The 27840-nt window shown below is 32.7% G+C and overlaps 4 protein-coding genes across 10 annotated transcripts; 2 read left to right on the top strand and 2 right to left on the bottom strand.

Annotated features, from left to right (window-relative positions):
- Positions 1-413: 413 nt before the first annotated feature.
- LOC125187079 (ethylene-responsive transcription factor-like protein At4g13040) lies at positions 414-4067 on the bottom strand. 3 transcript variants are annotated; one of them, XM_048083590.1, is made up of 7 exons: positions 3786-4067; positions 2898-2948; positions 2597-2724; positions 2039-2114; positions 1230-1404; positions 827-948; positions 414-744 (listed from the first exon to the last, which is right to left on the bottom strand). In XM_048083590.1, the coding sequence occupies exons 2-7, from the start codon at positions 2938-2940 to the stop codon at positions 626-628; spliced, it is 663 nt and encodes a 220-aa protein (XP_047939547.1). In that variant the 5' UTR covers positions 2941-2948; positions 3786-4067; the 3' UTR covers positions 414-625. The 3 variants fall into 3 exon arrangements, with proteins under 3 accessions (XP_047939547.1, XP_047939546.1, XP_047939548.1); XM_048083589.1 differs by lacking the exon at positions 3786-4067 and adding an exon at positions 3519-3543; XM_048083591.1 differs by lacking the exon at positions 3786-4067 and adding an exon at positions 3054-3074.
- Positions 4068-6257: 2190 nt separating this feature from the next.
- LOC125190372 lies at positions 6258-8047 on the top strand. Of its 4 annotated transcripts, none has more exons than XR_007170905.1 (4): positions 6258-6452; positions 7108-7257; positions 7439-7600; positions 7676-8047. XR_007170905.1 is itself a non-coding variant. In XM_048087656.1 (4 exons), the coding sequence occupies exons 1-4, from the start codon at positions 6390-6392 to the stop codon at positions 7716-7718; spliced, it is 417 nt and encodes a 138-aa protein (XP_047943613.1). In that variant the 5' UTR covers positions 6260-6389; the 3' UTR covers positions 7719-8047. The 4 variants fall into 4 exon arrangements, 3 of the variants coding, with proteins under 3 accessions (XP_047943613.1, XP_047943614.1, XP_047943615.1); XM_048087656.1 differs by having other exon boundaries at positions 6260-6452; positions 7096-7257; positions 7452-7600; XM_048087657.1 differs by having other exon boundaries at positions 6261-6452; positions 7452-7600.
- A 3053-nt stretch (positions 8048-11100) lies between these two features.
- LOC125191411 (wound-induced basic protein) lies at positions 11101-12458 on the top strand. Its single transcript, XM_048088972.1, has 2 exons — positions 11101-11264; positions 12229-12458. Exons 1-2 carry the CDS (start codon positions 11194-11196, stop codon positions 12299-12301), a joined length of 144 nt encoding a protein of 47 aa, XP_047944929.1. The 5' UTR covers positions 11101-11193; the 3' UTR covers positions 12302-12458.
- A 4102-nt stretch (positions 12459-16560) lies between these two features.
- LOC125190760 (nuclear transport factor 2-like) lies at positions 16561-19797 on the bottom strand. Of its 2 annotated transcripts, none has more exons than XM_048088148.1 (9): positions 19591-19797; positions 19382-19450; positions 19160-19297; positions 18628-18907; positions 18302-18546; positions 18044-18197; positions 17820-17941; positions 17638-17703; positions 16561-17197 (listed from the first exon to the last, which is right to left on the bottom strand). In XM_048088148.1, the coding sequence occupies exons 2-9, from the start codon at positions 19424-19426 to the stop codon at positions 16841-16843; spliced, it is 1407 nt and encodes a 468-aa protein (XP_047944105.1). In that variant the 5' UTR covers positions 19427-19450; positions 19591-19797; the 3' UTR covers positions 16561-16840. The 2 variants fall into 2 exon arrangements, with proteins under 2 accessions (XP_047944105.1, XP_047944106.1); XM_048088149.1 differs by having other exon boundaries at positions 18302-18531.
- Positions 19798-27840: the final 8043 nt, after the last annotated feature.

Raw genomic sequence — 27840 nt, 5'->3', positions numbered from 1 at the left:
TTTAAAAGTTTTAATTTAACTCGAAATAAAACTAACATCTTTGAAAACTGGCCCACATTTTTATATAAGTATTAATTAAATAGAATTTGGTTCTAAATTGGCATAAATCCATCCTTTTCTTTCTGTAAATCTGATTAGCACTAAACTATGTATATTAAATATATGTGCTTGAATAAATTTAACATATAGACCATTTCATATTTTATTAACTACTACTCCATGTATTTAGAGATAGAGAGTGCTAATGATTATTAGAGAAAATTTATTTAGTTTAATTTAGTTCATATAGGGGTTGTAATTTGTTTATTTAATTTATATAGGGGTTGTAATTTTGTTCGTAAATTTAATTTATATTAATTTGTATGATTTGAGAATACATATTGTATGTAATCAAGATCATGCTATACCTTAAATTGTGCAATAAAACTAATATTTCTCAGACGAGAGATGATAAACAATGATGATGTTACAGCAAAATATTGTATCTTTTCCTTGTGGAATCTGCCCTAATAGGGGCGATTATATACCAAAAACCGAATAAATTCTTTAGCCTTAAGCCAAAATATATGTATTTATATAAGAAAAAGAAGAAGAAAAAGTGGTAAAGAAGGTGATCAATGGGGGGTTATGGAGCTAACATATCATCTTCAGAAGCCGATGGACCACTTCGTCCTTGCTCCTCGCCCTCCCAGTCGTTGTCTAGAAGCTTCCTCCGCGGCCCAGTCCCGCTACGTCTCTGGCTTTCTGGCAATTCATGGGTTCGAATCAGAGGTGTGTGTTATGCAGTGAGTGGCGTGAGGTATCAAGAACTCGGGAAAAAACTTACTCTTGTTGGTGATGGCGGAGCGCGTGATGGCTAAGAATTCGTCCCAGTTGAATTTCCTGAGCTCCTGCTTTTCCTCCTCGGATAGTTCAAAGTTGGGCTCTCTTCCACACATGAACGCGGCCCTGCGCGTGTTTTAGAGTCGAATGAAACGTCGTACAATATTGCCACTATGGAACACAAATCTAAACCAAATATGGTTTGTATACTCATGAGTTGAATGTGTTATCTTTGCTCATCAATCTAACTTGAGAAAGTGTGCGACTACCTAAATCGAGCATGAGGTTGGACCGTTTCTATAAGGTTCAACGACCAAGGGAACTCAACTTGATACAAGAATCATAATGGAGAGATTAGGGCTGATGCTGTTGGGATGATGGAGACGAAGGGGAGACGTTTATGATACCTGTCATAAAGTCGAGCGGCCTCTTCCTGGGAGCCTACAGTTCCTAAATGGATCTGTTTCTTGTCAACTTTAATGGCAGCTTGCCATTTCAAATTCTTGAAATAGACGCCTCTCATGATGCATGGTTCTTGGTTTTCGACGTGCTTCCTTCTGTGTCTCTTTCTTCGTTTAACCTCTGCTAGAAATGAAACAGGTAAGCAACAAAGAATCAAAGAAACTCACTTACTGAATCAGTCAGAACACACTATATGGGTGAATTCATCAGAAATACAAAGTTCAAATTGAGTACAATATGTTACGAAACCAACTCAATACTAATTCAATCGAACATATTTAGGCTAATCCATCAGAAAAGCAAAGTCCAAATTGAGTGGACATATGTTACTATAGACTTCAAATCAATAAAGTCCAAGGAGCTTTGCTGCTACATTTGGTACGATGTGTATACACGTGATAGCCATTATAATGCACGACTCAGTCATAATTTGCGATAATTTCATCTTTTCTGGAGCTACTCCTATTCACCTTGGGCTATGAAGGGCCGATGAAAAACATATGAGGAAACTAAGCATGTTCGATTACTGTTTAGTCGTGAACTGACACATCCAAATGAAGGTATGCTGTTGATTTAAGCATAATGCAATCATCTACAGCTGTTATAAATTATACTTACAAAATGAATATAATTTGCATAAATGGAAGACATAGACAAACTCTGCAAAAATAGATAGTATAATTCTACTCGGAACCAAAGCTGATAGGAGTACTCGATCAGATCAAGAAGGGACGTATAAAGAATGAGAACAGACCAGGAAAATGCTGAAGTGATGCACTCGAAACAGCAGACATGTTTGACGAACCAGGGCCGGTTTCCAAGCTGGTTTCCTAGACAACGACAGAAATCGATGTCAACAAATATACATAAGAATGAATTTGCAATGACAAAAACAATGAGATAATCGAGAAATTATATTCCAGCATTCATCCATTCACTTCAAACACAATATGTTAGCTACTCATTTTCTCTGTGCAAATGCTTAAAGAAGTACGAATCAGTAGTAACAGAGATGCCAACGACAAGGGTAGGATCACAAGAACCATTCAGAAATGTTATCACATACACACACAATCAACTAATATTATATGAAGATTAGAACAGCCCTCTGTCTGTGGATAATGATTCTATTTTCGATTAAACTTAGAGTTCAAGGGCTCTATCATCTTCTTATCAGACAGTTATGCAGAACATTGGTCCTAACTTTAGAGGGTAATTTGAAGCCAAAAAACTAACAGTGTAAAAGATGAGCATTGAGAGCCCCACGAACATAATCAAAGATGCATATGAATGTTGGTAATGAGAAGCTTACTTCTTTTGGTTTGGGACTGCCATTCAAAGGCAGAGGATGAACACTCACTGGTTTAGTGTTTTCAGCATTCTCAGGATCCTGTCCTTGCTCAAAAATCGGCGAAATTGGAGCCAAAAAAGAATTGAATCCTATATACATAGTATTGAGTCAGAACTCGAAGGAAGTGATCATGGCCAGCAAAATTGCCATGGACGAACGAATCAGAATCAGTTAATCAGTCATGAGTGCATAAAATAGGCATATGCATTGATTGTTGAATACACGCATACAAAGAACATCATCTAGCGGATATAGGAAATACCAGAGCACAATCCCAAGAGCTTGCGCCTACGAAGGCTCACCATTGCAGGTCCTACAAGACAAGCCACAACGTTAGTCAACCACAGGTATGCATAGCTCAAAACGCCACCATCGTGCAATTTCACAGCAGATATCTCAACATAATGTATAGCAGCACCTCAGATCTCACACACGAAACCAAAAGTCATTAACATAAATACACAAACAACTCCGCGAAATTCTTGAACTCAGCGGCAAGTTACTGATTCTTATGCCAATACAGAGCTGCCTATGTTCTGCAACCAATTTCTTGACATCACATTACTTTGAGCACATAAACACAAACAAGAAACACCGAAATTAACATCTAATTTCAAGAAAACTACAAACACACATAAAAGCTTCAAGAAAATCGCCTCAGCCTGAAAAGCCCAAAGGTGACCAAGAAAAAATCAAGAACCCTAACCAGCCCTACCCAAAAGATAAAAAAAGGTGGTGAGAAAACAACACCCAACATATCCAAAATTGCCATAAAAATAGACCAGCACCCAATACCACCAACCCATCACCCTAAACAGAAAAAGAATTTCATCGAATCTACATAATTACCCAAAAATTCCCCAAGTCAACCCCACCAACCTACCACCTTTCATGGAGGCAAGAAAAGGATAAACCCAACATAAAAATACAATCTTTAACCTCCCACAGCCCACAAATCGAGAAGCTAAACACCTCTGGGGTGAAAAAAAGACACAAACTTGTCATCATTCAGGGTGAGCCAATGCCAAAGGCCATGTGACAAACAGCAATTAGTGCAAGACTCCAAGTCAACCGATGCAGACAAAACAGTTTAGAAACACAAATATGTGTGTGCATCAAGACAAGAAGCCATTGTGGGAAGGGATTGTACCTTGGAGAGGCAGAGGGGAGGGGGGAAAAGGGAGGTGGCGGTGCGGGGAAACCGAGGAGGAGAGGGGGAGGGGGTGGTTTTGGTTTGTGTGGATTACAAAAGGAAGATGGTAAGAATAGAGAGAGAAAGAGGTTGTAGTTTACAACACAAGTAGGTTGGTGTTTTACTCATGCATCTACCACCTTTTGTTTTATTTTTACCATCATAATGTTTTTGTAATTGGGGAGGGTGGTGTGGTTGTGTTGTTGGGTGGAGAGAGAGAGAGAGGTTGATGGTTGAATAAGAGAAGCTGTGATTCTGCAAATTGCAATGAATTTTAAGCCAGGGAAAATAATCAAAAAAATATTAAAAGATGACGAAAGTGCCCTTGGAGGGCTAGCGGAGTTTATGGAATCTAGGTTTGATTGGGTGGGAGGAAATTGACCGAATTGCCCTTCTTATTTAATTTCGATAATTAATAAATTGTTATTTGAGTCTAATTATTCTTTTCCATCCACGATATACTTCTATCACACTCATGGACCAATATTCATGGACCCGGTATTTTATTTACTCCCTTCGTCCCGGATAATTCGGATCACTTTGATCGGGCACGGGTTTTAAGAATTGTAATGAAAAGTGGGTTGAAAAAGTCAGTGGAATGTGAGTCATACCTTTATATATTAGTTTTATAATAAATGTGAGTAGGAATGAGTTGGTAGAATATGAGGTCCACTACCAAAAATGGTAAAAGTGAAGTGGGACAAATTATGTGGGACGGACCGAAATGGAAAACTGGGATGAATTATCCGGAACGGAGTGAGTATTATATATTTTACGGTATTTTATTTATTATATATTTTAATTAATTATGTGATTTACTTAAAATATGAAATGAAAATTAAATTTAAAAATACATAATCAAAATTATTAAAAATTAAATTAAAAAAAAAACTCAAAATTGCATGATTATAAAATCTTTAAAAAGTCGGTATTATTACTTAATTAGAAATCTAAATCTCTATTTGTGCCCCGAATGTTTGACGGCAGTCGAGTCGCACAGTCTTTGAGTGGGTTGCATGACAATTTTTAACATCAAAAAAATTTATATTTTGAGTAATATAAAAATATAGCAAAAATTATTGTCTTCAATTTACAAATTTAGAACTTAGTAGTAGAATTTAGAACAGATAGTTCATATCAAAATATAAATATTATCACAAAAAAAAACACTCAAAATAACGGCCACGTATATTTAACAAAGGAAATTACCAAACGCCTTCATTAAATACTACTATACCTATATTCACGACTTTAATCTCGTGGCTTAGGGCGTAGTTATTTACCATTGCCGTGCTATAACTTAGTATAATGTACTATTTAATTATTTGTAGAGTGGGGTTTAATTTAATAGTGTTTGGTATAAATAGTTGCTCAACCATTATTTTTATTGTGCAATGGAGGGTATAATGTTTTCGAAACGCAATAATATACTTTCTTCATCCATTACTAATAGTTGTATTGATAGTATGTAACAATAGTTTAAATGTGAAAAAAGAGATTTTACTTGAATTACCAAATAAGAAAGTGATGAATTATGTTACCAAAACTAGAATGCCATTAATTTTTGTTAATATCTCAAAATTGAATAACGGGATTATTGACTGACATAATAGTATGCGTATATATTTGGTCAAAATTACTTTCCTTAGTTATTAACTTTTTATTGTGCTTTTTTTCAAAACGGACGAATTGATAAACTTCAATCGTTGAATGGAGTAATATTTGATATCTCAACAACAAATACTCCATCCGTCTCGCTTAATATGACACATTTTCCTTTTTAGTTTGTCCCAACTAAGATGGCACAATTCATTTTTTGGTAACTGTCTCTCTCCAATTAATACACCCAACCACTTTTTCTCACTCCTATTAAAATATAAATATTTCTTTATCTCTCTATTTTAATACTTACATTCACCTTGTCTCTCCAATTAAACACTTTAACCAATAACTCCTAAAACCTCGTGCCGGCTAAGCAATGTGTCATCTTAACCGGGATAGAGTGAGTATTCAAACAAACTAGTTATGCAGCAACGTTTAATTGACATTTAACTTTATCGTCAAAACATAATTACTAGTACCTTTCTTCATGTGTATTTACACTTTGTTTCTCGATTTATGAAATTAAACAAAATGTTTTTATTTTCATATACTAGTATCTAACTGGGTTCATATTTTTGTAGACTCACTTTGGTCTCTTTTTAAAGAATCCATTTATTTCACCTACTTTGGTCACCTTTCAATTAGAATTGCAGATATGTTCAATAAAGAAAAAGTATGGGTATATTAGTTCGATAAAGGTCTCCCCCCAAAAAACTAGGATAATATATATTTTTTTAGTCCAGTTGATTTATTTAATTGGGAAACATACTAAAATTTAATACTCCAATGTTTTAGTATAAAGAAAATAAAAAATACCAAATCTTAGTATTAAAATTCTCCATAAATTAAAATTCGGTGAAAAAGCGGCGACTTCTCCCTCTTTCCCTGCCTCGCCGCTCCACCACCGCCCGACCTCCGGCAACCTCTCCGGCGAAATTCACGTGGTCTCTAGCTTTGTTTATGGTTGAATTTGAGATTATCCCCTTTTTTGCGGTGCATTATGTGATAAACTGCACACAGAAGGTAATATTTCTTCTAATTTTCGATTTGTGGTGAATTAAATAGTTACATTCTTTCTTTGAAGATTTTGAATTGATTGCGTTGGTGTTTTCCTACGTGATTTGGCCTTTTCAATTTGGAATTTATGTGGAAACTTTAATTATCGTGTTGCTATAATGCGCATTGCAAATGGAATAGGGAAACGAATAATTGGATAGCTGAATTTAATAATTTGATAGCTGAATTTGCTAAGCTTGTGTTTGATTGCCACTTTTGATAGCTGAATTTGCAAAGCTTGAGTTTGATTGCCAATTTTGATAGCTGAATTTGCAAAGCTTGAGTTTGATTGCCAATTTTGATGGCTGAATTTGCTAAGCTTGTGTTTGATTGCGAATTTTGATAGCTGAATTTGCTAAGCTTGAGTTTGATTGTGAATTTTGATGCTGAATTTGTAAGCTTGTAAATAATGTGTTTGATTGCCAGCTCTATTTTCGTTAATCGAATGTTCTTTACTCAAAGGTCTTCTTTTTAGGAGCTTAGCAGCAGTTATTTTATTCCTCGTTAGCATTTAAGCGTTGACGAGATAGCTTCATGCTCGATTTTCCGTATAGGACTACGAAGGCCTCTTCCAAGTTATGTTGAGGTCATTCATTGAGTAGAAGCTCAGTTTGTTTTGCAGTTTACAAATTCGTTGTTATTTGAAATGCCAAACGGTGTTTCCCATCCCCTGCGTATGGTAGCATCAGTTGCTGTTTCGCTTCTTGGTGGAGTTTTCGCTGTTGGTTTTCTGTCCTCTTCAGTTTCCGAACGCTACACTTCATTTAAAAAGGTTAGAGTGCACTGTGTTGTATAAGCAACTTGGAGTAGTTTATATGGTGAAGTATATATCCCACCCAAATTTACACGTCTTTGTCGTTTTTGCTTTTTCTTTACACTGCTTCGCTTTCGGTTCAGTGCAAATCAAGGAATCGTGTTTAGCTATTATGTACACTTATGGCTGTTTAATGTAGGTTGCTTTTGCAGAAAAAATATGGGCGGCCATGTCGGAGCTGTAAAGCAGTTGGCTACTACGCGTGCAAGACGTGTAAAGGGTGTGGCACTATAAATTGGTCTCCACTCTATGATCCAATCTTCATAAACCCTTGTGTCTGTCCAACCTGTGATGGATTCAAGTGAGTTATTTCCTCTTCAAAAACGTCTTGTCGTGTAAAAAATTAAGTTGTTAAAGGTTATCGTTCTTATTGTAGGGTCCAACGCTGTCTTAACTGCTTGGGATACGGCTCTGCATAAGTTTTCAATATCACGGTGCTAGTAAGATTGGGTCTTTTCAATCTTGTTGAAATGGAATTCGCTGGTTTTGCTAATCGGAAGCCACACTTACACCACGAGCTAGGAATTCGTCGTGTTACCTTAGAAATGTTTACAAAATAGATGCTTAGGCAAATGTTCATCTGAAACCATGAAACATGGCCGTTGTTAGTGAAGTTACATATGTTTTCAAAGATGAACCATTGTGGTTTTGCTGTGATTTTTGGTTATAAATATGTTCACATTGATGGTAATATGTAGCACTCCAATATTTGAGTAAATGATTAATGTATAGTCTGTATTTTGGAACATTGGCTAGTTAAAGAATGTTTTATTCGTAAGTTTTATATTGAAATTGTGGTAATTTAATAAATTTGATGTCTGTTCATAGATTAGTTAATTAACATGGTGATAATAGTGATTTTGTTGTTGTGGCATTCTTGCTGAGACAAAAATCGATGAAATTGTGTTTTTATTTTATTTTTGTAGAATTTATCCCTTTCAAATGCAAAGAAGCTGTTTTTCTCTGGGAATAATTTCTTTTGTGCTTCAATCTTTCTAGTAACTTTATTTATTTATTTAGGTGGGGATCAAAATATCTGGATCGTTGACTCGTTGTATTTTATAGTTCTATTACTTTAAAAAAAAAAAGTATTCAACTAATTTTAGGAAAAAGAAAGACCCACCAAAAATGTGGATAATAAAGTGGACCTTCACGTTTGCCGATATACATATGGAGCCGCATAAATTTAATTGTTTTTACTCGATTTAGACTGGGAGATATATTTGAATTTATTCAGTTCTATATTATTTATAGGAAATGGAAATAAAATAAACACACTTATATCACGTGTTCCACAAGACCACAACACTCTCCGTACTAATTTGTGACATATAATAGCACTTTGTTTGACTTATTTTTCCTACTATTAAAAAATAAAATACATATAAAATCTAATTAAATTATTACACTACACTCAATCATATACCTAAAGCAAATAAATATGAGTACTAAAATATTTGTAAGATTGCGAGGGCAATACCGTCATTCTATCATATCAAAAGATACATTCCACCGCCATTATGCTGTCACACATTAAATAGAGAGGAGGAGAAAAGAGTAATTTGAGAGAAACATAAAATAGAAAGGAATTTAGGAAATGAATCAATAATTGAAAAATGGTTGGTGGTATAGCGACGAATAATAAAACCTTCACCGACGAAACCATTGATTGGATAGCCCGCCTGCCAATTCCACCGGATAACGCCCTGTCACTTTTATTCTTTATTTTTAGATAAATATTGATTTTATCTCGTACGTTTTTACGTTATAATCGTCACTTCACAATGTCCAAAAGATCGGATGAAATTACATCTGAGTTTTTGAAACCTATAAATCTTCTTGTTCCAGTTGTTCCTTGATCGTCTAATCAATTACGAAGTCGTGCTTGGTTCGACACTACCACCGAATTCTCCGACGTCCAATCGGCGTTTGTCTTTTCACAGTCGTAGAATTACGAAATTAATACAACGTAAAAAATTAAATACACTACTATAATAGTTCTGAACTTAACTTTGATTTGGCTTCTATGCTTCAGCAGTTTTTAAATTGATTTCGGTAAAACCGTGAGTATTTTCTTTCAAAAATTTGGGAGTAATTTTGTCTGAAAATTTTATATTCGATATTTTTAGTTGAAATTGAAATATTGGGTGGCGTTTAAAATTACGCTAAGATTGATATTTTTTATGAAATGATAAAACAATGGGACAAAATTGAATATTCATTTTTTGTTTTCCATAACCCCTATTCATTCTAGGTTTAGGTAAGCTCAAACGAAAATCGAAGATCGGTTAAAAATATTCACTCACCCAAATTTACTATTGCCATAAATGACTAAAATATATTTCAAACTTAGTCATTTATTGCATGATAAGAATGATAGCGAAGTTGATGAAGCAAAAATGACAAAATTTAACTAAATTAGGATTTTGCAGTTTAAATATTTACTTTTAATTACCCATTTTTTATGATAGTACTAGAATGGTGACATTGCATGATTTTATAAAATTAAGGCGTCGTGTTTAGTTAAGTAGTATAATTAAAAAAAAAAAAACTATTGCTATCACCACTATGTTAATACGTATAATGAATCAATGATGGGTGGTTTAAATTTTAGTCCATTATCCTATATTTTGCAATTTTCCCTATAACACACTCTCCAAAAATAGTTGGATGTTGGATGCAATTAAAGAAACACGTGTTGGACGATTTGAAATCAATAATTATAATAATAATTAAAATTAATAGTCTTATTTAATGTTCAAATATTTTCTACATAATTATCTTTCTCGAGATATTGTAGAGATGCCGACCCTTCCGCTAATGAAGGGTATAAAATATAAATAGTCATGAGAAAATTTATGTTTTTTAAATAAAATAAATATTATAGGTTGGGAATTTACGTGGCCATCAAAATAAATACGTCGTGGAATTATTTTGATGGTTTAGGTATATATTCAAAGACTTGGCCAAGTTCATTTATTTTTATTTTTTTAGACGACTTCATTTTTAAGTCTTTTTTCTCCATGGTCATGGCAATGACAAGTATGAAAAGTTGATCAAGTCATAGAAAGACTTCCTCAAGACTTCATAATTCATAATTGTTATTCATCTCAAAATATAAGGTGGTTAGGTTATACTCCCTCCGTCCAGAAAGATTGTCCCAGTTTATTTTCTGCACTCATTTTGCTAAAATAATAATAAATAAGTAAAGTTGAAAGAAAGTAAAATAAAAGAAAGAATAATGTAGGTAAGACTATTCTCTACATTATTCTCTCTTTTACTTTACTTTTTCTCTACTTTAATTATTTATTATTATTTTTGCAAAACAAGTGTGAAAAAATAAATGGACAATCTTTCTGGGACAGAGGGAGTAACTAAGTTTCTAATTTTTTTTTATCTTTTTACTTGATTTTTTTGTAAACAAATATTTTTCCTGGACATATTTTCATTCTGGTTGAATCATCGAAACATGTTGAAGAACCTTTATTCAATCTGATTCAGATTTAATGAGATTCAAGTTTTAACGATTCATGAGGAAAACTCGGATTTATTGTGTTATGTTGCTTCTTCAATTCGAATCGAGAGTAATCCATTAGGAAAGACGGATCTTGTTTCATCTTTAATTAGGCAAATTAATATATAATTGATCGAACACTATTTGAAAATGATTTTTTTTTTTATGGAAATTCTAGATCAATCAACATTTATCTCATGAATAAATTTATCAAAATTTGGTCAAATGATCAAAGCTGTTGGGCCTAGGCCCATTATAAAGTTTTAATAGGCTTATAATATTTAGACCCTAATTGAATTAAAGAGCTCTTCAGCTAAACGAAGTTTCCCAAAATTTGAGAGATTAGGGTTTTTCTTGCGCCGTTGAATTGATCTGTGAAAATGATTTACGACGTGAATTCGCCACTTTTCCGTTCGTTCCTCAGCCAGAAGGGCGGCGCCTCCGACAAGAGGTATATCTCTACTCGAATTTGAAGTTCTTTAGGTTTTGATTTTTTTTCAATTTACGTTGCACAAAACTGGTTTCCGCCGGATTTGTTGCTTGTTAGTTGCTGCCTTGAATGTATAATGATTCTGTGATTTTATAAATGTATAATGATTCTGTGATTTTGTGGTTTTGTTTATAAAATTACAACAAATTTCACGAACCCTAAAATTCGAAGATTGATTGTTATGTTGATGTTTTTCTTTGTTCATTGATTGTTGCTTTATTTGGAGTGATCTAATATTGCTCGATTAATTGATTTTGCAATAAACTATGCTAACTCGAGCTTCTTGTGATATTTGCATATTTATAGAATTTTGAATTTTCCATTGATTGAATGAGTTAGAACTGTAAGTCTATGTACAAAATGTAAACTTTTTTTCTTTCCTGCATATTCTTGTTTAATTAATTATTGTAGCTCCCAGCTGGTTTGGAATATAAACATATATTCCAATTTATATATTTTCCGCAATTTATCACTGTAGAAATGTAATTACATATACAGATTGAGTGATTTTTTTCTGCCAGAGTTGAGAGGGGTAATTGGAGTGCAAGTTGTACTTTATTTCTGCTTAATTTTGAATTTTTCCATGGTTATCATTGTTTGGCTTCACTTTATGTAACTTGCTTGCTTCTCATTTGGAGATGATATATGTCCTGTGTTTTATAAGGAATCTAGCAATGAGTTAGTACTTGTTTTCTTTATGCTCTCATTTAAAGATAATTGACATCCAGTGCTGGTTTTTGTAAGGAATCTATCAACCGATTTATGTATTTTCTGTGCCCACATGTATCTTTTTCTATGTGGTTTCTCTTATACTTGAAACTCATAGTTAAAAAAAACTGTATATGACTTTTTTAGTAGAACAAGAACAATGTTTTTGATTCAATAATTTAATTTCTCTGACATTGGTGCTGATTCATTTCAAAAGGAAAACTGAAGAGCAGAAGCCGAAGGAACATAGGCCAAAGGCAAATGAGAACAAACCTGTTATGAACGAGTAAGCGTGCATTATGCAAGCACTAGTTTGGATGGAGTTTCCAAGTGTCTAGATGTGCACTTTATAAGTGCAACTCTCTAAACTTGAATATCGAGTTTGTTTCTCTAGACTATGTGTAACAAGATATTGGTTTTTATTTAGTGAAGCTTATTTCTGATAAATCTACTCGTCTCAAGTTCTCCGCTTCTGTTAAATGATGCTCATATATCTATATGTTATGCTTGTTCATATTTAGTGGTTAATTCCCCATCCCTTCTGGATGTTTGGTATATATCTTCCAGAGGGATTCTGAATTATTTCCCTCTTTAGATGATAGAAGAATTACTTTATGCTTCGTGGTTAATTCCTCCCCCCTTCTGGATGATATGGGTATCTATGATATGTCTACCAGAGAGATTCTGAATTATTTCCCCCTTTACTTTGTCTGCTTTATTATATTCATGAAAATCTTGCATAGTTGCTACCTTTAGATGATAGAAGAATTACTTTATGCTTTCACTTGTGAAAGCTTTGACTTGCCTGGTGAAGTTTGTTGTGGGATTTACAGTTACATAGTGAATGTTCTCACAAGATTGACACTGTAAAAATTGTGAAAATGGTCACAGCAGACAATTAGGGGTCCACTAATCAGAGAAAAAAGGCTTGGTGGTGGTTGTGAAAAAAGGTGGTGTGTGCAATGTGGTAATTGAGTGTCTTCCCATGTGAAGTTGAAGACTTTGAGCTTCTTTTTTTTCCAAACCAGAAAACCCTTTAGAATTCACCATCAATTAACCCCCTTTATCTTATGTACCTCCCTCATTATTGATGCTTGCCTTTAATCACTACCACATTAATAATTTGATTTTGATCCATTCTTCGGTTATGGTTGATCTTGATTGAACAATCTGTAGGGGTGGATTGTCATGATCTATTTCAACTACTAGGGTGCTATTCATTTGTGCATTTAAAAGATGGATTGATGCTTTAATTATTTGCAAGATGCTTCGATGCATATTCTCTGCCATATAGAACTCGGATTAGTCAAATTTGTCCTTACATGTCATTATTTCTTTTTTACAATTTTTGCCTTTTTGTATTGTGGAGAATGTCGAGGCAGAGATTATAGTGTTAAAGTGTGTTATTATTGAATGTAATTGATAGCCTTTGACTTTGCTTCATCTCTAAATTTAATTATTCTTTCTCGCCCATGTGATGTATGTGTACGTTGGTTCTTTGCCGACTACTTTAAGTGCATTAATTAGATAGGATTAACTTAATTATTTCCCATTACACTGCATGATCTATATTAATTAGTATGTTATGTGTAGCAATCGATTTATTTAAAGCCTAATTCAAGATGATGCAAAAAGATAGCCAGTGCAAAACTAGAATATAATTCAATAATCCAAAAAAATGTCATAGGCATAGTTATATTTTTTTCTTGTACTTCTACATATGACAAAAATATCGAATAAATTTGGGTTTGTTACTTATAACTCAGCCTCCAAGATGGTTGTATTGATTTTGCTTCTGTACTGTGATATATAGTTATATAAATCAATGTTTACTACTCCATGTCCGTGTAACATTTAATTTATTTCACTCCACGTGATACTCACAAAATCATTTATTTACATAATTATTAGATCATTCATTGTAAATCTCTATTTGAAGACATGTTTAGCATATCTGATCCCACATAAGTTTATAAGCACATTCCTCAAATAGAGCTTAAAACACTACACTCCAATCCTTTTAACATAATAGAAAAGGTCATAATTTCGGTTGTTCAATGGAATCAAGAAATGCAAAAAGCTTTTCTTTCCAAAGCAAATCACCCTTTTCTTCCATTGCATTGTTTCTCTCTCTTACTTAAACAAATTTCTCTTCCCTTTATTCACGCCGCATTCACTACTTCCACAACTAGACTTCCCAATCACCAAGATTCCTTCTTCTAATTCTTCTTCCCCATTTCTTCACCATCTCCCATTTTTCTATTATTCCCAGAAATGTCTGAGCTGTGCATCTCCAAGTCTCATTTTTCTAGTCTTCTCATCTCTGACTTCTTCATTCTCCTCTACTCCTCCATTCTCTCTCATCCCCTCTACTTCTCCTACTTCATCTTCTTCTCCCCCTACCTCCTCAAGCTCCTCTCCTTCCTCTCCCCTCTCTTCCTCACCACTTCCCTCATCTCCCTCGCCTTCCTACAGAGACTGCAGCTCAACAAAGATCACCATCCCAATGAAGAGCTCCAAAGCTCTGAACTTTACGAAATCTTCTTCGGCCCTCCATCAATGGCAGAGGTGAGAGAGGAGTTACACCAGACCCCCCAAAAAGATCCCATTTTGGAGCCGATTCCGCTGCCGGGCCTCGCCGGAGAAGCTCCGATCGCCGCCGCCGGAAAATTCAAGACTCCGGCGATGGAGGAGGAGAAGAGGCTTGATGATTCAGTGATCATGAACGGATCGAATGTGGTCGTGTCGAGATCAAACTCGCTCTCGAGCTGCGGGTCGATGAGGAGGGAGAGGGAGTGGAGGAGGACGCTGGCCGGAAAACTGTTCGAGGAGAGGCACAGCGGAGGAGGCGGTGGAGGAGAGGGGATGGACTCGCTGTGGGAGGCGCACGAGGTGGATTCGAAGAAGAGTGGCGTTGGGAGGAGAAGGAAAGTTGATGATGTGGAGGAGGAAGAGGATGAGAATGAGATACAGCTGTGTTGTTTGCAGGCGTTGAAGATGTCGGCGGGGAAGATGAATCTTGGAGTGGCAAGGCCGAATCTTGTCAAGATTTCCAAGGCGATTAAGGGGATTGGGTGGTTGCATTTGCATAAGAGTAGCAAGAAGGTTCATAACAATGCTGATCATAGATAGATCTTGTTCATCTTATTTAATAATCTACTTTGATTTGATTTGTGGTATATACTACTTGTAGTTGCATAACATAGTTGTCGGTGTTTGTGTTTTCTTGATGTTCTTCTTTTTAGTATGGTTTATCTCTCGATCTCGTTTATATTTTAGTGAAATTTCTACTTATTACTTTGCTATGTATGTAGGAGAGAAAACAATTTTTTGTCATAGGATTATTAGCTATTTCCCATGTTTCTATTGATTCGGGAGAATTGATGTTTATTGACTAGATGGAACAACATAGAATAATAGAAATTATATAAGTTGCTTTTATTGCAATAAAGAGAAAAATGACTTTTACTATGAATTCCTAATAACAAATATGACAAGCTTACAATAAGATGGAAAGAATATTATGCCATAGGGATATAATTAATTGCTAACTAATTACCAATCCCAAATTGAGATCAATTTTCAACCATTTTAGAAGATCTTGTGGTTAATATAATGCCAAGTTTAATATATTTTAAATTTAAATAATTATTAATTAAATTAAAAGGGTATTAATGTCAAATCCTATATGTAGTAATTATAACTAACTATTTTCTCTCTCCTCAGAATCATCTCAAATCTTTAAATTTACGTAACTCTCTCAATTTAAATTATTTTTTCGCAAAAAATATATCAAATTAAAGATAATTTAATAAGGATTCCAATGAGATCTCAATTGCATATGTTCCGACGACATTCGGGTGATGAAATTTGATAAATTATATTTCAATTTTCGTATACATGTTGATAAGCAACTATTTTCAACAAATACAACAAAAAATCTCAATATATTATAGGCAAAATCTCAATATTATGCATGTCCAATCTCAATAAAAATGTGTTGATATTTTCTTGTCCTTATGTTGATATTTAATATCATATTGTTGATATTTGTAATACACAATGTTGATATAAAAAAACACTAACGAAAATTATCATATGATAACATAATGACGATATTATCCTTTTGTTGATATTTTGTCTACTATTTATTGAGATTTTGTGAACTTTAATCTCATCCACTCATTTTAAAATCCAAGGGTGAAGATTTAGTCTTGATTTTGGATTAAGGTGCTATAAGCATTAGAATAGGACCCTTAGGCCAAATTCGAAATTAGTGTTATTTTAAGGGGAAGAAAACACGTCAATACTATTGGGATATTCAAATTTTATAGCCAAGACACTAATAATACTAAAATGTTTTTCTTTCACATAATACAAATAAAACTACAACCAAATGCGGAGTATTCTTGCAATTTCATAGTAGTAATTTTCAAGTACTCATCACCTTGTAAAAATTTGATAGTAAAGTACTGAAAAAATTTGATAGTAACGTTTTTGACTTTTTGTTATTCCAAATGACACAGAATATTAAACCACCACTGTGATAAGCAACAAATAAATGGGAAACTGAATTTCATTCCAATAAATGAGCCCAGTACAAAATATTTTTAATGCTAATTCAAAAAAAAAACTAAACCTCATCCTACTCATAAAAAACTGTACCCAAGAATGCAAAAACTGAGAACAAAACCGGCAAAATAGGGACTAAGCTGTTCGACAAAATTAATTTTGATTTTTGATGATGTAAAAATTCCCTACGGATTTGAATAAAAACTAAATTAAATCCACCTAGTTGAAGCCACACACTGACTACCTACCTTCATCGCTCAAGCAGTAGCAGAAACCCGAGGAGCGACAGCGACACTATTTGTGTTGCCGTTTGGGAAGCCACCAGTGCGGTTCATGTGACTGCCACCATTGTTGCTCATGTTTTCAGACCTCTGATATCCATCGCGATTTGAGGACCTGCCACCCCTGCCACCGAACTCACCACCCCTTCCATTGAAATCACCCCTCCCGTATCCCCTCCCACCTCCGTAGTTCCCACGTCCTCTTACTCCTTCATTTCTGAATCCACCAGAACCTCTTCCTGGTTGAAATCTCCCCTTGGGATTTCCTCGAGTGTTAGTAGACCTCTTCTCCTCAACAAATGCTTTCCGTGCACCAATTGTCACGGGAGAAGCCTGAAAAATTGAGTTCATGTAAAAACCAAGTATCAAACTCGGAGATTAGCCCCCCAGCTTCATGTTGAGAGAGCTTCATATACATGACAACTGATTCTTGCATAGATTCAACGTATTGGACTCATTTCAGTGTATAAGGTGTTATATTATGTGTAAAGAAGTATTATACGGAACTGAATAAGTTCTACACATGAACTTGGTCAGAAAACACAAAGGAAGCTTCGTCAATCATATAAGCCATGTATCCACAGGTGAAGAAGTTGAGACAACATATGCAGAAAATTATTATATTACGTAAAAGTAAAAACACAAGTTCAGCTTAAAACATCCAATTCTAAGACTTGAATAGCTTGCTTCTAACAAACATAAACTACATATATGATCTAGATTAGACACATGTTTTAAGAGCTTCATGTTGCATTTGAGCATAAAATACATACCTCGAGAGCTTTTTCTACAGAACTTGCATCCTCAAATTCCACAAAGCCAAAACAAAAGGCTTGATGCTACAGCAAAAAATAGTTAGGAGTGCTATTTTGTATCTATAAAGATTGACACTCCCTTGCATGTGATGTGCCACAATTAATCGAAAACATTAGTGATTAGTCAGAAATGAACATACTCTGTTGCTCCTGACTTGAATTCCATCGGGCTTGATAGTACCGAATTTCTTGAATACTTCCTCAAGTAAGCTCTCGGTAGCATTCATAGGGAGACCCCTTATGTATATTGAGTAACCATCAGCTGCATAAATAAAGGAGGGTACATTAGAAAAATAGAAGAAAACATAATTCAAGGCTAGACAACCAGTTCTCTTAAAGGAAAATGAAAGTTAGAATATCATACCTTCACCATCTGGGTTATTTCCATTATCAACAACTTCCGAACCAGAAACAGGTCCAACAGTTGCTGGGGCAGAAGGTGGATGCACTGGCTCTACACTCATTGGTGGAGCTTTTCGAGGAGTCACTTGTGGAGGTGGGGAAGATGCAACATTTCCCTTGAGATCAAAGGATAAAGATCAGTCAGCACAGTTCAGTCAGCACTTCGACCATAATAACCACAAAACTATGAGACAAAGGATAAAGATCTCAACTTCATTACCTGTGTCCTACTTACAATAGAGGCATAAGATTTCTTTGGCAATTCTTCAATTTTGGCACTAGATTCAACAATCTTTTGGGCATCGTCTTCAACTTCATCAACGACCTCAGCCACCGAGATTTCTTCCTCAACAATTGTTGCTGGGACAGCAGATACTTCTCCTGCCACAGCTTCTCCCACAGGAGGTGCGCTATCCTCGTTGACAGGGACATGATTCTCCACAATTGTTGCTGGGACGGCAGATACTAAAACGAGTACGATTTTATCACTTCACAATCGGCAAAAAATAGGACAAGTATAAAAGTAGTAAGGTATATATAGGCAACCTAGCTCAGTAGAGGCAGGCACCACAACGTCATTGACCACAGCTGGGTTCGCAGGGACACTATCCAAATACCGAAACGTATCATTCAAAACAAAGTAACCCTTGTCCTGCGGGGCAAGGAAAAATGACTGCACAAAAGTGTAGCATGAGTTGTCCTCCGCCCTCATACAGCCAGTCACAAGAACATGAACTCCACCACTAAAGGACTCTTGAGAATCTACTGATTTAATCTCTGCTTTGAACATATTATTGTTCAGGGAAAGAATCTTCGCATTGATGGCCTGTGCAATCACATCATATCAGCACAACAGTGAACATTTTATCAAAATAATCAACATTCACTTATTGATCCAAAAATACACCTCAAATCACAATTATTTTGAGAATTCAAAAACAAATTTCGTGACTGCATCGACAAACATACACAAACATAAGATAAGACCTTTCCTTTGCCTAATGGTTCTCACAATCAATAAAAAAGTTCTAAAAAATCAAACTTCACAAACATTAAGCAGTAGAGGGAGTGGAATTACTTCCATAGTGGTGGTGATGGTCATGGTGCCATCCTCCTCTTGACGACCAAGCATACTTATGTCCTGATAAAATCGATGAGTATGCCCCGGCGATAGATGCAGAATGTGATAATACTGCGTCACAAATGCGTTCCCAACCTAGCTCAACACCAAAGAGCGGAATTAGCAATAACAACAGCAACAGAAATATAATAAAAATTCCTCAATAAAAAAAAAACTTACAACACTAGCAGTAACAAGTTGCTGAGCTACTAACGCCGCTGCCATCCTCAATCTCACCTACAAACAGCCCTAAACACATCAACATCGAATTAATCTCGCCGCAGTTGATTAAAAAAACTAACTTTACGGATCAATTCCTACCAATCAGATCAAATCACATCAAAATTCATAGAAATACGCGGGTAAAGTGTTATAGATTGTCGCCGTACCTGGAAGCAAATCGATTAGCCGCAAAGAGCAACGAGAAATAAACGGATTTCGAAACTCTCACGATTTCGAAATCCGAAAAGCCTCCGCAGCTCCGGCAACGGAATCTAGGGCTTGGACGACGTCGATGGAGGCGCGGCGGTGGATGAGAATCTCGAAGAGGCGCGAGCGCTGGCAGTGGAGAGAGAAGAAGAAGAAGAAGGGTTTCTGAAGATTTATGAATAAACTATATAAAATACGAGTTTTGGTTTATATTTGAATATTTATGAATTCTAGGTATGAATTTGAATTCTTGTAAATTTTGGAGTGACTATTTTTTAAAAATAAATTTTAATTAATATTTAAATAAATATTTAATGTTGTGATAACAATTTAGGATAATTTCTAAATAAATTTGAATTAATGTTTAAGCAAATAATTAATGGGGTGGTTACAATCAAATTCCTTTAATTCAGTTAATTTATATTTTAGCCTTAACTTTTGTATATGTACATTTTTATCTCACAACTTACATGTCATCAGGAATTGTAATGGTCACATTATTAAAAAAAATTAATAGCCAATTTTTTTAAATCAGTCATTTCACTAAAAAAACAAGTCAAAGTGTCGAACTATAAGTTAATAATAATTCTCTATCTTAAAATTTTTTATGCTTTTGAAAACCTACTTAATCTATAATTTTTTTTAAAAAAAATATCAATAATGATTCTCTATTTATTCTCATGATGACTTAAAATCCTAAGCTATTGGATTGAAAAAAAAACGTTTTATCAACTGAGTTGCGCTTCATCGTCTTCTTATTTTTGCATGTTCATTGCACGGAATGTGTTCAAATACACAATAAGTCTAATTTTTGTAATTAAAAATTAAAGATAATTTATAGTAGAAATATATAGAAATAAATAGAATATATAAGAAAAAAGTAGAGAATTCTAGAAGTGAAAAAGAATAGGATGAAAAGTTTAGAACAAATACATATGTAGTCTATATATATGTCAGTTGTAAATATTTTGTACTATATGTTAAGTTTTGGAAGTTTAGATTTTTTTAGTTTTCAAATTCAAGTAATCAAAAAGTGATATATGAAATTAGTTTTCATAAAATTAATTGAGCCGTGCATCGGACGGAAGTAGACACTAGTATATATTAATATTGTAATCAAAATTAAATTATGATTTATCTTTCGAAAAATTGCACTAATTTCGCCCTCTTTGGCTCTTTCTGTTTTAAATAAAGATAAATATTGCTAGTAAAACAATCATTATAATAAAATTCGGTCGATTTTTGGTAAATCATATTGGATTCGGAATTCAAACATTGAATCGAGAGATTTAAAAATTGAAACATAATAATTTAATAACGTTTTCAGATCTTATAGAATGAATCATAATTTGATTATTTGTGATTTAAATAACTATTAGTAGTAATTCTTTTTAATACAGTTAAATTACCTACTCTCAATTGTATGTTTGCAAATAAAGGTAACAAACTAACTTTTCTCAACAATCAACCTTGTCATGAACTTGTACTGCATTATTGTTAAAATGAAATAAAATTCAGAAACCCATATTCATATGTTGAAAGCATAATATTTTGCATTCATGGGATAAAAAAGAATACAAACTCTACCTTAACTAGAATGAAATATTTGAGACAGTTCTAGCCTCATCTCACCGCCCCAGAATCATGTATATTCTTATCATATTTTGTTTTCTTATCAAACGACCCATTGTGATATGAGGAAGACAATGTTGCAGCAACTAAGACATAACAATGTCGGATAATTAAGAGGATGATAGATTCCTCGAACTCCAAGTTTATTGAAGATAGAGTCATCATCTACAACTTCAGGGCTATTCTAATCTTCATATAATAGACGATTATGTTTGCACATCATCAACATTTTTTTCAAATGGTTATAGTGACCTTGCTTGGCATCTCTAGTAACCAATTTGAAAAGTTTAAACTCATTTTAAAGTATTATCTACTAACCAATTTGATACATCTATCATTGTTTGGTAACCATTAGTGAAATTAACCTCACATTTGAATTTAGGCTTAGTCTTGGCGTCAAGATGGTGTTTTGAAATATTACTTAGTTAACTAGTCTAACTAAGTTTATAAAAATACAAATTGCAGTAATTTAACGTCATTTTTGGTAATTTGTTTATAATATATAGACCAGCACAATTAATAATGGCCAAATGAAAAAAAATACAATTATATGCCAAGAAAGATTAGGAATATAGTGTAAACTAAAATGACGATGAAGAAAAATAAAGGCAAAACACATTATTAGGTCCTTATACTTTAGTCAAAATGTTCATTAGGTCTTTGTACAATTTTTTCGTTTCAATAAGTCCTTATACTTTTCACAATATTTTTATCAAGTCCTCGTACAATTTTTCGTTTTAGTAGGTCCTTATACTTTTATACTTTCATTAGGTCCTTGTACAATCTTTTATTTTAGGGACTTTTTTACATTTATCTTGGATAATAATCTAAATTTAATTAAACTTAATGAACTTTTTAATATTTCATTATTTAACTTAGCATAGTCTATAAATATAATATCATCCTGTTATCCAATAATCTCAATAATTGTAGAGAATAATAAAAAAATTAACCATGATGATTGAAGATTAAAATCTAAGTTTTTTTTAGAATAATTATCTGAATTTTCAATTGATTATTTATATTTATATTGAAAGATACGTTTCCCTGAATATTTATAATCATAAGATAAGTTAAATAATAAAACTAAAAGGTTCATTAAATTTAATTAAATATAAATTATTATCTAAGATAAAAGTAAAAGATATTTTAAAATAAAAAATTGTATAAGGACCTAATAAAAGTTATAATCAAAGTATAAGGACTTACTAAAACGAAAAAATTGTACGAGGATCGTGATGAAATTTATGAGAAAGGTATAAGAACCTATTAAAACCAAAAAATTGTACGAGAACCTAATGAACATTTTGATTAAAGTATAAGGACCTAATAATATATTTTGCCAAAAATAAATATATAAACAAAACTACAACCCATATATAAACTAAATAAAGTGAAAGGTTTCTTTAACTAAACAATCCATTAAAAAGTCAGCACAAGTAAATTACCGTGATGAGGATTAAAAAAAAAACTAACTAAAATGATATTACATTCTGCATACCAAAGTGTCTTTTGAGTGAGAGGAAACTTGGAGTGAGAAGAATGGAATTAATACACAAAGAATCATCACCCATCTTACCAAACAAACCAATTTTTGTAAGACTTTTCTTCTTTTTAGAGTAGTATAGAAAGTGTTCCTCATTCCATAACATCAACATGTCTCCATTCTCGTAAACATTGATAGGCTGAAGACGTTTGTGTAAACCATGACCATAATAAGGATGTTTGATGAGGACCTCTAAAAGAGGTGCTTGCCTAATGTTGACATGTACCTCGCACCAACATTTCTCGACTTCTTCATATTCCTTCAACAACCAGATAACATGATCATAGTCACAGTAATATTTTGGTTCGTCATCACAAAAACACAGACAATCCCCCAAAGTATACAACATTCCCTTGTTAAAGATAGGTCTCTTGAGACATTCAAGTGGTGGAGAGAATGTACTAAAACATTCTTTCTCAAGATCAAAGCAGCAAATATAAGGAATCTCCCTTCCATTTGAAACAAACCAGTGGAGATTGCCACTAGCAAATGCAGCAACAGAGCTGTAACAACAATCAAACGAGGGGATAACACCTTCAACGGGTCTCCACGAAGATCCCGATTCAAGAGTGTATACATGACATCCGTCATAGTTAGGGTTAAGATATACAACCTTATGTTGTCCGCTTATTCTGCTCACTCCAATTCCATAACAATCTTCTCGAGGGCGAGTAAGATGGCCACGGAGCTCAACAAATTCACGGGTGATAGGATTACACACATAAAGATGATTACGAAATGGATTTTTCAGAAGAAGTAGACCGTTGGCAGAACCCTGTATTGTTGATGCTTGGGAGAAATCAAACATGGTGATTGAATACTGCTTGTGCTTGTGCTTAAGCTTCTCTTCCAATTTAAAAACATTGAACCAATTTGAATTTGTAGACGGTATCGAGACCACTAGGGAAGGGGAGGATTTAGAAAGATGGGACTTGTTAAAATAGTGAGTCTCAATGAGATTGAGCCATGATTTGCAAACACATTTGCAAGTTGCAATGTCATCAAGAGGGAGTCTCAATAGGATAACGGTGAGGATATCTGATGGTAGATATTTGAAGAAATTTTGCTTGATTCTTCCATGAATTGAGCCTTTGGAGATCATATTCTAACTTTGTACCTAAACAATAAACTATACATAAGCCGCCTAGATTACTAAAAACTAACACAGTCTTGCAAGTAGTATGAAAAAAAATCAGAGATTATACAGATAAGCTTGCCATAGATTACACACCAAAAAAAACTTTTCCATGAATTATAGTTGTAAAAGACAACACATGAAATCGTTTCTTTCTGTATAAAACTTTACGTGATTAAACTGGAAATTCACACCAACTCTCTTTTTCTTATCCACAGCAAATTCACACCACCTCGAATTTGGGCTCTCCCATGGTATTGGTGTCCTATTTATAAGATTAATGACTTGCCTTATACTCATCTAAATAGGATTTATGATTTCACAGAGAGATTCCTAATCGCGTTGATTTTATTCATAAAAAACTAACCTCAAAAACACACAGAGATTGGGAGTAGGGTGACTAAAAAACCTTATAGTTTAAATAGAAGTACAATTAAGCTTTTCTATAATTCAAAAGCAGAAGTCATTGTCATAAATATTGGATCTTGGAAATAAGTGTAGAATGAGAGGAGATTACCTTGAGAACTAAACTTGAAATTGGGAGCGGCGCCAAAAAATAGATTGTGGTAGTATTATATATAGTACTAAGTAGTATTATTTTCCATGAAAAAATAAATTGGGACCCGGAACCGTCGCATATCCGACCCGACATAACATATATGAAAAACAACCTTTCCAAAATCAAGTTATGCTTTCAGCATCAAAATTAGGAAACATTCCAAGTGAGTAATACCCTTACTTTATAAATAGGACCAATCAGTTCTATTAAAATTATTTTTGTTATTAATTATATTGTTTATTTACTAAATTATCGCTGTTATAAATCTACCTGTAACAAATCAATTATCCAATCTTATAAACGTACAAATTAAAGTCTTGAAGCAATGGAATGGGAAATGATGTTTTGTAATTTTATATTCCTTTGTACGTATTTTATTTTTAATTAAATTTCTAAGTTGTTCATATACATTATTAATTACTCCTACATTCATAAAACAGATTATTTATTTATAAGAGTACTAATTTTGGAACCTTAACTGTATACGATTACTTTCAAAAATACAAATTTAAAAGATTATATATGTTACTTTCCAAAATACATGGAGTAGTATTTTAATAAGGTATATACCTTTACTTTCCATATTTCAATTTACTTTTAAAGAGATAGTAAAATATTAGTTATATCTATAAAATGTTAATTAAATGAGTTGAAAAAGTATATTTGATTATTTTTTATCGGGGTTCAAAAAATAAAAGAATTTAAAGAATTTTAAATTTGATGCATATGATATATTGTTACTAATTAAGTTTATAATTTTGATTTTAAGAATTTTATAATTTTGATTTAATTCTTTATATTTTTCTTTTCTGTAAATTCTTAATTTTTAGAACATTACATTAAACCTTAATTAAAAAAATTATCACATGTTCTTAACTCATCTATCAAATTATCTTAAAATATATAGTTAATATTTCTATTTTTGTTGTTCTTAACCCAATTCAATATATCATGTACAAAATTAAAATTTAATATAAAATATATTAATACTAATTAGGTTATGATATTTATATTTAAGAATTTCATACTTTTGATAGTAATTCTTTACGTTTCAAAATTTTAATTTATTTAAATTCTAAATTTTTAAACATTGCAATTGTACTTTAATAAAAATAATAATTACATATTCTTAATTCATCTCTTCCATACTAATTTAAAGCTATATATTAATATTTTATCCTTTTACTTATTATATGTCCTAGCTTAATTCACTACTGTATCATGCAGCAAACTAAAATTTGAGATATCTATATAATCTATATAAATATATAAAGCCAGAGTACATGGCAAGGAAATTTTTCCGCCCACTTTCATAACATATTGATAACTAATTATAAAATTGTATTAGCATATAATATACACTATTAATATATGACTTATTTGATATAGAGAATAAAAGATGTCAATTTGTCAAATCACACTCTTTTTGTCCATTGGGTAAAGCAAGATCAAGTGGTCTCTTTCTCAATTTTTTTTATTGACCAATGGGATTATGCCATTTGTTATAATCTCATTAGTCAATAAATATTTTATTTATTATTCAAATATCTTTTATATATTAAATTAAATATATATAAAAATTATACCAAAATTCATATTTTTTCATCCTCTACAAATTGAGATCACATTTGCTATAGTTCTATTAAAAAAATATATCTATTTTTCTCTACGTATAATCTTTCTTCTATATTATAATTTCTCTTTTTTTTAAAGAATTTATTCACCATGGATGATGAGAATGAAATGTTCTCTAATTCCCAAAATTTAAATTATTCCAAGATTATTTGTATTTTATATTGCAACTTATGACTTTTATTTATTTGTTTTAATTTATTTTGTCATTTCTTTATAATAATTCCCTATCTATACATACATAAAAGCGAAATACCAAACAATCCATTTTCCCACTCAGTTTCATGAAATTTTTTTTGACTATATTATATAAGTCTTTTAGTATATATTATAGAAATTTATTATAAGATGTATGATATGATAGATGCATGTGAAGGGTGTAATTGACATGAGTAATAAGATGTTACTCCATAAAATCAATGATCAATGAAGAAATCAATGTAATAAATGACACAATCTCATTGGTTGATAAATATTTTTTTAAAATTTATATATCTTCTCTATATTATATTAAAAAATTATAAAAGTTATACTAAAATTCATAATATTTCATCATCTATAAATAGAGACCACATTTGTTATAGTTTTGATAAAAAAAAATCTTTTTTTTCTTCTCGTATAACCCTTCTTATTTGGTAGTATAATTTTTTTGTCTTCTTTGTTGTTCACTATGAATAATTATGGAATATAATCAATACAATCTATATCTATATCTATATCTATATCTATATCTTTATCTTTACTACCATAAAAGCAATGAATTTTTTGTGGGAAACAACGAGAGTTTCCGCCAAACTGACCGAAGAGATTTATCTATTTTAATTTATTTATTTTAAAAATTACATGCTTCAAACCAAAGGTTAATAAATAACCTCCAAGAATTGTTTCTTTTACCTGCTGAATCCAGCAGCTAATGGCATGAACTCTGAAAAAAAGCAAAGTTGATTAGCCTCTATACTAACAATCAATCAAATCGTTCTTACATAAAGAAACTCTCTCATGTTGAGCTTTGGTGGGAATTCTCAAATTGGGATCCTCTCTAATGCAAGGTTTTTTGAGAGCCAAAATCATTTTCTGAGATAAAAAAAGTTGAAAATAACCCCGCATGTTTTTCTATATATAAACACTTGCATAGACACAGATTCATACACAATCATTTTTCTTCTCTTTCATCTTTTTTCTACCGATTATTTCCTTCTCTCTAAATCTTCTTTCTTTTTATTATTGAGCTATTGAACGATTATATTTTTGTAAATATTGCAAGTGAATTTATCGGCATAAGAGGTTAGCGTTAATTTTCTTCTCTCTAAACCATCTTTATTTCTATTGTTGATCTACTGTACTTTTTTGGGCATATATTGCAGGTGAATTCCTGAAGAGGTTAGCGTCATCTTTCTTATCTCTAAATATCTTTTTGTTTATGGTTGATCTACTGATCGTATTTATGTTTGATTATTTTGCAGTGGAATTGATCGCCATGAGAAATGAAAAGCTCTGTAAACTGGTTTTGCAATCATGAATCTTCTACTATCTACTTTTGCTTCCGATTTATAAAACTAATCATTTTTATGCTTTTGCAGGTATTGTAGGTTAAATGATACGAATGACAGGAAAAGCAATATGAACTGGTTTGTTTACTTAAATCTCATATTATCTAAATTTCTTCTGTTTTAATGTAATACCCGCCCATTTTATTATCTTTTCGT

The sequence above is a fragment of the Salvia hispanica genome, chromosome 5, assembly GCF_023119035.1.
Source record: "Salvia hispanica cultivar TCC Black 2014 chromosome 5, UniMelb_Shisp_WGS_1.0, whole genome shotgun sequence".
NCBI classification, from domain to species: Eukaryota; Viridiplantae; Streptophyta; class Magnoliopsida; order Lamiales; family Lamiaceae; genus Salvia; species Salvia hispanica.
Note: the sequence above shows the minus strand (reverse complement) of the source record. Positions and strands in the feature narration are given on the sequence as shown.